This window comes from Salvelinus alpinus, chromosome 33, assembly GCF_045679555.1.
Source record: "Salvelinus alpinus chromosome 33, SLU_Salpinus.1, whole genome shotgun sequence".
Classification (NCBI taxonomy): Eukaryota; Metazoa; Chordata; class Actinopteri; order Salmoniformes; family Salmonidae; genus Salvelinus; species Salvelinus alpinus.
In genome coordinates, this window is record NC_092118.1 from 21,320,045 (window position 1) to 21,330,561 (window position 10,517).

Consider the following 10,517-nt stretch of genomic DNA (forward strand, 5'->3'; position numbering starts at 1 on the left):
TTATTCTGAAGGATTCCAAATATCCGTGACCCAGAAGTACTTAGTTATTCTTGCCTGTTTCACAGCGGTGTGTGTGTAGTATAGTACCGGTGCAAACCACCAGAGAGAAGCCAAGCAGAGTGAATTTGTAGTAGGATATAACGCTATCGTCGTGACCAACATACATCACTGCACTGTAACATTCACGAAAAGTGACCTTAATGTAGGTAGCTAGTTATAAGAGACTCGATTACCGTGGTCAACCTGGCGGAGCTGTCACTGTCTCTCTGTTGTATCGGGTATGATATCCGTTGGCTAGCTGTCAAGCTAGCAGTCTCCAGACCATCCTTGTACAATTAGCTAGTTTAGTGTTTATCTCGGAATGAGAATGAGTATTAAATTGACAACTCAGGCTTATTGCAAGATGCTTTTGCATGCTGCTAAATATCCTCATTGCGCCGTGAACGGATTACTGGTTGCTGAGAAACAGAAGGAGAAGAAAAAAGACAGCCACTCCACTCCAATCCTCTGTGTGGATTGTATACCACTATTCCACGGCACACTTGCATTGGCACCTATGCTGGAAGTGGCACTTACATTGGTGAGTGAATTGATCGTCTTTATCTTCTATTCACATCATGTTTATAAAATATTCATGTTACTCCATTGCATGTTCACCACAACAAGTTACTGGGGCTGTTGAAGTAGAAGTGCATTTAACAGCTGTCAATCCTGCTGACACGTCAAGCTAAACTCAACATCATAGTGAAGGAAGTTTCTGATGAACTTGTCTATTGGTGGAGTTTATCAGAAACTTCCTTCACAGTGGTGTTGAGTTTAGTCAGCTAGTCAAACAAGCTAATCATTTTTTTCTTTGCCCACTTCCAGATTGACACGTGGTGTAAAGAGAACAAATATGTCATAGCTGGGTATTACCAAGCCAACGAGCGCACAAAGGACTTCAGGTAACAATATTTTGATACAGGATCCCTTTCAAGCTCTGTGGAGAGTTGTGTTGATATGATACACAATGTACTCTGTCTTCTTTTGACTCCCACAGACCTAACCAGGTTGCTGAAAAAGTTGGGGCCAGGATTGCAGAGAACTTCAGCGAAGCAGCAATGATTATGGTAATCCTCTATTAGCCGTCCAGTATCAGAACTGCCACAATACTGAATTCAGTAATGTACACTGACCACTGTATCTCTAATCATGTTGTGTTCCTCAGGTGGACAGCACCAGATTCACCATGGGCTGCTATGAGCCCATATTAGCCATATATGACCACCATGAAAACAAGTGGAAATGCAGGGACTGTAATGCGTAAGTGTTCCTGAGCTTTCCTAATATGTCATGTGGGCTAGATATATCAAAGCTACTGAACAGCCATTTATCCAAATAGATTTGGACATGCAGACATTTGACAGTCTTAACTGCTAGACGATATACACAGGCTGTCGACCTCTCAGAGATCCTATAAAATTACTGAAATGAGTTCTATATGTAATTATATGGTCAGCCTTGCATACCGCATTGCAACACTGCAGCAGTTTTAGACTTGTGGAAGCATCATTTCTTGATCGGTGTCTTATTCCTGTCCAAAGAAAAAGATTTGGAACTACATGGTATACTATATCTGTTAGTGAAATAGAACCTAGTGTGGTAGATATTTATTTTACTATTATTATCTATCCTGATGCCTAGTCACTTTACCCTGCCTTCATGTACATATCTACCTCAAATACCTCGTACCTCTGCACATTGATCTGGTACTGGTACTCCCTGTATATTGCTCCATTCTTGTGTATTTAAATTTATTCCTCGTGTTACTATTTTATTTTTAAACTCTGCATTGTTGGGAAGGGTTCATAAGCGAGCATTTCACGGTGAAGTCTACACCAGTTATATTTGGCGCTTGTGACAAATGCAATTTGATTTGTGATTCTCGAACGTGGAGCTGCGGTTCTGGAGTGTTGGTTTGTGTGTGTTCCAGGGACTGCTTTGAGGACTGGTGTGAGGCTCAGAAGATCACGTCGGCTCTGCTGGAGGGCAGGTCCTACGAGAGCCTGATCGACTTCGACAATCACCTAGACGACCTCAGGAATGACTGGACCAACCCTGAGATCAACAAGTCTGTGCTGCACCTGTGCTAAGCCTTCCAGTCGAGTGACTGCACTGCACTAGACAAAGACATTGCGGCCAAAACGGCGTTGGACGTGCTAATACTACTGTAGCGCAGGAATGCTGAATGCTAAGTCTTTGTTCCTAGTGAATTGCTCTCACAGGGAAGAGAGCTTTCGGAGCACTGGCCAGTCTATTTTCATGGGCAAGCAGGACACAGGTACCATTGGGATCTTTGATCCCATAGTAGGGAGGATCAAGACCTTGGTGTCATTCAATGCAAGGTGTTAATTTTCTTTCTCATGGTTTTTGTATGCTAATAGTTAATGAAGATGTATGTGTAATTCTGAATGGTGGGGAAACATGAATATCATTTATTTTGACTTATTGAATACTTTAGGTTCTTCAGAAATAGTAGTGTTACAGAGATGATAGACATTATAAATTATTGTTCTGAGCTGTGACTTATTGAAATATTACAGGATTGTAATCAATGAGATATGTTGTTTTATTTCACTACCTATTAAGTCTTAATGTTTATATTCTCAGAACTGTTTTCCTCCTGTTTTTCTTATAAGAGATAGCTTAGTATTTATTTGTTAAAAGATGATCTGATTATTCTTTACTTTAATTGCTGAAATAAATTATGTTATTGGATAGGTAATAAACTAAGTCACTCGGGATAAAAGCATATCCATGTTATTATTATTGATTAATTAGATATTTCAGGTTGAATTAAGATAAGTCTAAATAAAATTATTTGAGGTTTTGATATATTAAACCTTTTTGTAAAAAAAATAAAATAGACAGAATGTACAAATAAAATGTAACTTTTCAGATATTGTGCATGTTTTTAATGCCTTTTTCTAAAATCACTCCCTTACTCTAGTGCTGCCCTACACACTTGAGGGATCCATAGATCTGAATGAGTTGAGTGTTCAATTTAGGATGCAGTGTTCCATCACTTTGGGTTGAGACAGCATACAGTGGATATTAATGGAGTCACCCTATGGGACTCCCGGTCACGGCCGGTTGTGACACAGCCCGGGATCAAACCCGGGTCTGTAGTGACGCCTCAAGCACTGCAATGCAATGCAGTGCCTTAGACCGCTGCACCACTCGGGAGGCCGGAAAATACTTTCCAATCTATGAGGGTCCATCAAGACAAGATATAGAAGCTGAAACAGTATAGAAAAGTTCATTTTAAACCATCTCTGGTAGAAGTAAGGGGCCATGACAAATGGTATGGTGAAAAACTGATTCCTGAAAGAGCACATACCCCGAAGAACTTTCCATAACCTGAGAATATGATGGAACTACTACCATAGGGCCCCATTCCGACAGGAAATGATCAGGAAAGCCTTTCTTACACACGCCTTTCCTAAGCACTTCTCAGTAGTTAGTAATCAGACTTACCCAGTGCTTGGACTGAAATAGGTGTCCGTACTCATTTTGGGTGCCATTACTGTTTACATTTAGGTGCAGGAGCTCCACAATACTTTTGAACTAATATTCTGTAAGCGAAACAGGAGCTTAAGCAGTAGAACATTTGAGGTGGTTCCCTTGCATGTGCTGAATACATTTGGCCAACAGATTTTCTTGTGGAGTTTTCATTTCATAGGATTTATAGTACATTTATCTTAAGCCATCCCTTTAAATATGGTGTACCTTTCATTAGAATTTTGTAGACAGACTAGGAAACATAGAGAGAAGGGACTCAGAATACAGGGATCAATGAAAGATCCCACCGTTTCAGCACCAACTGGTAGATTTTAGGGTTAGGAAAGTATGTATGAATCATTAATAAAACAGGTTTGGAGAGCCTTTATGCACAAAATATATTGAATCGAAAATAGTGGTTTGTTTCATCCTGAAAGTTGTCAAATTCGAGTTTAAACCACTAAATATTGGAAGGTGGAAAAAAGCAGACAATAAGTGTTGAACAACAGTCATATTAATCTACCCTAATCCTCACTAATCATGGAACTGTATGACAATGGGTATGTGTGGTCTGAGTTCCATAATTATTCTAATAGGCTACATGTCCCACACTATTGCACAACATTACCCTAATATGATCCACACATTTTTTACTTATTTTACCTTTATTTAACTAGGCAAGTCAGTTAAGAACAAATTCTTATTTTCAATGACGGCCTAGGAACAGTGGGTTATCACAACATGACAACAACATGGTAGAAACACAACATGGTAGCAGCACAAAACATGGTACAAACATTATTGAGCACAAACATCAGCACAAAGGGCAAGAAGGTAGAGACAAAAATACCTCACGCAAAGCAGCCACAACTGACATGATTGAGTCTTTGAATGAAGAGATTGTGATAAAACTGTCCAGTTTGAGTGTTTGTTGCAGCTCGTTCCAGTCGCTAGCTGCAGCAAACTGAAAAGATGAGCGACCCAGGGATGTGTGTGCTTTGGGGACCTTTAACAGAATGTGACTGGCAGAACGGGTGTTGTATGTGGAGTATGAGGGCTGCAGTAGATATCTCAAATAGGGGGGAGTGAGACCTAAGAGGTTTTGATAAATAAGCATCAACCAGTGGGTTATGCGACAGGTATACAGAGATGACCAGTTTACAGAGGAGTATAGAGTGCATTGATGTGTCCTATAAGGAGCATTGGCGGAAAATCTGATGGCCAAATGATAAAGAACATCTAGCCGCTCGAGAGCACCCTTACCTGCCGATCTATAAATTATGTCTCCGTAATCTAGCATGGGTAGGATGGTCATCTGAATCAGGGTTAATTTGGCAGCTGGAGTGAAAGAGGCGCAATTACAATAGAGGAAACCAAGTCTAGATTTAACTTTAGTCTGCAGCTTTGATATGTGCTGAGAGAAGGACAGTGTACCGTCTAGCCATACTCTCAAGTACTTGTATGAGGTGACTACCTCAAGCTCTAAACCCTCAGAGGTAGTAATAACACATGTGGGAAGAGGGGCATTCTTCTTACCAAACCACATGACCTTTGTTTTGGAGGTGTTCAGAACAAGGTTAAGGGTAAAGAAAGCTTGTTGGACAGTAAGAAAGATTTGTTGTAGAGCATTTAACACAAAATCCGGGGAGGGGCCAGCTGACGGTATCATCTGCATATAAATGGATGAGAGAGCTTCTTACTGCCTGAGCTATGTTGTTGATGTAAATTGAGAAGAGCGTTGAGCCTTGGAGAGCTCCATTGGTGACAGGCAGTGGCTGAGACAGCAGATTTTCTGACTTTTTACACTGCGCTCTTTGAATGAGGTAATTAGCAAACCAGGCCAAAGACCCCTCAGAGACACCCATACTCCTTAGCCGGGACACAAAAATTGAATGGTCTACCGTATCAAAAGCTTTGGCCAAGTCAATAAAAATAGCAGCACAACATTGCTTAGAATCAAGGGCAATGGTGACATCATTAAGGACATATAAGGTTGCAGTGACACATCCATAACCTGAGCGGAAACCAGTTTGCATACCATAGAGAATACTATAGACATCAAGAAAGCCAGTCATTTGATTATTGACAAGTTTTTCCAACAGGGCAAAATAGAAATAGGCCTGTAACAATTAGGATCAGCTTGATCTCCCCCTTTAAATAAAGGACGAACTGTGGCTGCCTTCCAAGCAATGGGAACCTCCCCAGAAAGGAGAGACAGGTTAAAAAGGTCGGAGATAGGCTTGGCGATGATAAGGGCCACAACCTTAAAGAAGAATGGGTCTAAACCATCTGACCCAGATGTTTTTTTGGGGTCAAGTTTCAGGAGCTCCTTTAGCACCTCGGACTCAGTGACTGCCTGCAGGGAGAAACTATGAGGCGGGCAGGGGAAAAAGAGGGAGAAGCATCGGGGATACTCGTATTAGAAGGGGTGGGAGATGAGGAAATGTTGGACGGGCAAGGAGGCATGGCTGAGTCAAATAGGAATCCTGACTTAATAAAGTGTTGATTAAAGAGCTCAGCCATGTGCTTCTTGTCAGTAACAACCACATCATCAACATTAAGGGACATGGGCAGCTGTGAGGAGGAAGGTTTATTCTCCAGGTCTTTAACCATTTTCCAGAACTTCTTGGGGTTAGACTCAGAGAGAACTTCTCCTTAAAGTAACTAACTTTAGCCTTCCGGATAGCCTGAGTGGACTTCTTTCTCATTTGCCTGAACGAGAGCTAGTCAGCCTGATTATAACATTGACATTATTGTTAACAGCTTTAAAAATAATGATTACTAAATAGTTATCATGGAAATAACAGTTAGAAATAACAAAACGTTATTTTTAATGGTAGTATTAATAATACTAGTAATAACAATATGAATAATAATATAATTATAATAATTATAATAATCATCTTTAGAAAACACTTTTAAATCCCATTGTTAATTACCCCATTCGTATTGAACACTGTTCAGTACGTTTTTCTTTTTGGACATATCTCCGCCACACCTTAATTTCTTAGCTCTCCAGCCGGAACGAATAGCGGGTTGAATAGAATCAAGGTCAGCATACACATAGATAGAAAAGTGCATAAAAAAAGAGAATTAGCCTACATTCCATTTACGCACGCTTAACTCGGGTCGGAATCGACCCCAAATTGTTTATGAAACCCATCCAATTATTTCAGATGGCTACATGAAGTGTTGTTTCTCTCTGCAGGTCTTTCTCTACGGTCTCTGGCCATGTTGTGCGTCTGTGCCTCTAGTGTGGGTAAATACTGCCACCCAGTGACGATTGTATGCAATTGACTGATTTGGAGAGGAGGCGGGACTTCCGCGTTTGAAGTGACACTACTCTGAATATTTCGCGGGAACTTGCGAAAACGTCGATACTATAGGCACTGTTGCTGCGGAGATAACGTTACACGTAAAACGATAAAAGTAAGGTTATAATGGACCCTTCTGAGGTCGAATTCCTTGCCGAGAAGGAGGTAGTGAAGATTATCCCCAATTTCAGTCTTGACAAAATCTACTTGATCGGGGTGAGTTGGTTAACGTCTTTAGCATGGCTAACCAGTTTCTTGTTTAGTTACGACGTTAGCCTAGCTTGTTAGCTAGCTAGGCTATTTTTTCTGGCCTGATCACGGATGTTGTTTAATAACTAGCTAATTCATAACTACTAGCTAGCTACATTAATACAGACCACAGTCATTTACTAGCCATCTAGCTAGCTAGCTGGCTACACTCCAGACTCCCATGTTTTTATGCCAGATCCATGGGGATGGCACATGGCTAACTAGCTAACGCGTTACTGATACTGTACGTTTGTTTACATTCTGTATGACTCAGAAGTGGATTTCTGTCTCCAGGGTGATCTTGGTCCTTTTAACCCAGGGCTACCTGTCGACGTGCCTGTGTGGCTGGCCCTCAATCTGAAACAGAGGCAGAAATGCAGGATAGTGCCACCAGAGTGGATGGATGTAGGTAAGTTAAGGAGACAGGTGTCTCTGAGGGTTTATCATAATCCTGGTTAAATATCAATATGTATAAATTATGTATGTTAATATATTCTCTACAAAGATGGTACTTCTACTTAAACCATTGTCAGAGCTGAACTTCTTTATTTTTTCACATGTGTGAAGAGAAACTGGAGGAGATAAGAGAGCTAGAGAGGAAGGAAGACACATTCACCCCTGTCCCCAGTCCATACTACATGGAGCTGACCAAGCTGCTACTCAACCAGTCAGTATCATCCTACACTTCCTAACTTTAAGCTTGGATATATTGTCTTAGTTTGGATATAGCTATTGATTTATAATTTGACTGGAATTGGAAGGTGTGTTCAAGCTGTTGTCATATATCCCTGTTTCTCTGCAGTGCATCTGATAACATTCCCAAAGCGGATGAGATCCGCACACTGGTGAAGGACATCTGGGACACGCGCATCGCCAAGCTCCGCCTCTCTGCTGACAGCTTCATCAGCCAGCAGGAAGCACACGCCAAGGTATCAATCAATCACAGAGGAAGTTCGATTATAACCTGGGGACACCGGGTTATGGCCCGTCATTTGACCGGAAAAACCGACAAGGGCGTACCTCCCTGCTCAAATGGAACAGTAGTCAGCGCCACCGGGTCATATTGTCAACAAGGCAGCATGATAGACGTGGCATTAATATGTTGATAGAAGTAAAGTATAGTTAGATGAATGCATCTGTCTATGAACTTTGTGTAGAAACATTTTCTTCCCTTATTTACATTCTCCTTTTCATCTCCCTCTCCATCTTTCCGTCTCCAGCTGGACAACCTGACTCTGATGGAGATTAACACGACACGGTCGTTCCTGCTGGACACTCTCAACTGCATGTATAAGCTGCGCTCCAACTTGCAGCCCGGCTCCAGTGGGGGCAAAGCCCAGGACCACCACTGATCTGTATTTACGGACTAGACCTGCGCCGCAGCCTCTCCTTCTCCTCCAAGATGGAGCAGACTTAGGCCCAGCTTTACTAAGCATTTGCACCAGCTGCAAAGTAAAATAAAATCTGCAATACGGAGAACGCGGATGGAATCATGGAATCCAGACATTAAATCAGAATTCAACAAAATTCTAAAATGCATTGAACTTAGTAGGGAATCTTATTGAACATTAATTAGCCCAAGTTTATCATAAGGCATGAACAGAATGCGTCAGTGGTTTGTATTTCCTGCTACTTTCTGAAGAGTACATTTCTGATGTGGTTTAATCATTCTTGTGGACTTTTCTATTAAAAGTGTTGTTGTTTTTTGAGTGAAAACACGAAACCTGGAAAACAAAATGGAAATTTAGAAAAACATCTAATGGAATCAGGCAAAAAGTAAAACCGATTTTATAGGGCCTTAAGTCTGGTCCAAGTGAAGACAGAGCTGACCAGCAGATCTTTTGAAGTGGGAGCCCTTATCTGAAGTTGTCATGCCACAACTATCTGATTCCTTAGTACAATGTGTTATCTCATTGGATTTGTTTCGGCAGTCCTCTTCAACAGGTCATGGACTCCCTGGAGGAAACGCCCTGCTTTGGTCTGGCTGATCCATGTATGGTTGGACTTTTCCCCCCAAAATCTGGGTTGATGCCTTTTAAAATATTTGTATAAATGTCATGCTTAATAGAGGTAGCAGTGATGGTTTAGAGATAGATACCTTGTGTAACAGGTATCATCCATGTATGATTCTGAATAGACTGGTAAGTCTAGTTTGAGGAAGAGGAACAACATAATGTTATGGACGGAGGGGGGCAGGCCTACATTGGGAAATCAAAGAAGCAACATGCGGAACGTTATAACATGTTATGTTTCAGTATGTGTAATTAAAATATGTATATATTTTTGTTAAGTGTGTGTTGTGACAAAGTACATCCCCTTATGTTAGGCCAGGGGACACCTCATAACCCACATTTCTACATGTATGGCCCTCTGGATACATAAGACAGTTGCATGTACACTCTTTATGTGTATTCTGACCTTGAATTTAAGCTTGAGAATAGCATGCTAATCATAACCGCTATTCGTTTGGGGTGGCGATTAAAGAAATGAAGGTGTGGTGGTGTGTCTACAGATACGCTGTATTCTACACTGTTTTTTTAACTTAATTCCCTCATTATTCTACCTCCATTACGCATGATAAAACTAATAAGACCGAGCACCCTGTCGGTTTCCAATAATACCATCCTCCATGCACTGCAATTTACAGATTGATAAGAGCTAGCTAAATGAGTAAACCGTTTGGATAATGGGATTGTAGTTAGAAATGACAGTTGTTTTAGATCTATTTTACCTTATAATCACTGCAAACAAAATGTGAAACCAGTCGTATGGCAGAAAACTGAAGCATATCAGCTTTCCCAGTTAAGTTTATTAAAGTTGAGCTGACAGCTGTTTCGCTATGGCTGTAGTCATGAAGTTAGCAAGAGGGCAATATTTTATTAATCTAGCTATGACCTTAGGCTTTCATCTGAGGATAAAAACACTTTTCAACCCATATGATCTAGCACACAACGAAAGTATAATAAAACCGATAGAAATGTAAAAAAATTGGGAATTAAGTATTTCTGTCTGTAATAAAGCCCCTTTGTGTGGAAAAAAAATAATTCTGGTTGGCTGGGCCTGGCTGCCAAGTGGGTGGGCCTATGCCCTCCAAGGCCCACCCATGGCTGCACCCCTACCCAATCATGTGAAATCCATAGATTAGGGCCTAATTCATTTATTTCAATTGACTTATCTCCTTATATGAACTGTAACTCAGTAAAAACTTTGAAATTGTTGCATGTTGCGTAAAATTTTTGTTCAGTATATTTAGATCCGCCTACTCTAGATAAATTCAGTGATTGCTTTGCCATGTCTGTGCCATGAAGCAGTCCAGCTGGATATATGTTTTTACTAAGGACTGCTTCTTTGACATGATGTCGCAGTCAGTAAGTGAAAGTAAAGATACCTTAAATAGAAAATGACTCAAGTAAA

The 10,517-nt window shown here is 40.8% G+C and overlaps 2 protein-coding genes across 2 annotated transcripts; both read left to right on the forward strand.

Annotated features, from left to right (window-relative positions):
• Positions 1-49: 49 nt before the first annotated feature.
• LOC139563241 (ER membrane protein complex subunit 8-like) lies at positions 50-2,939 on the forward strand. Its single transcript, XM_071381705.1, has 5 exons — positions 50-580; positions 868-944; positions 1,040-1,109; positions 1,208-1,302; positions 1,973-2,939. Exons 1-5 carry the CDS (start codon positions 362-364, stop codon positions 2,130-2,132), a joined length of 621 nt encoding a protein of 206 aa, XP_071237806.1. The 5' UTR covers positions 50-361; the 3' UTR covers positions 2,133-2,939.
• A 3,941-nt stretch (positions 2,940-6,880) lies between these two features.
• Positions 6,881-9,393, forward strand: gins2 (GINS complex subunit 2). The gene is made up of 5 exons (XM_071381268.1): positions 6,881-7,070; positions 7,398-7,512; positions 7,671-7,770; positions 7,906-8,032; positions 8,324-9,393. The coding sequence occupies exons 1-5, from the start codon at positions 6,981-6,983 to the stop codon at positions 8,453-8,455; spliced, it is 564 nt and encodes a 187-aa protein (XP_071237369.1). The 5' UTR covers positions 6,881-6,980; the 3' UTR covers positions 8,456-9,393.
• The last annotated feature ends 1,124 nt before the right edge of the window (positions 9,394-10,517 follow it).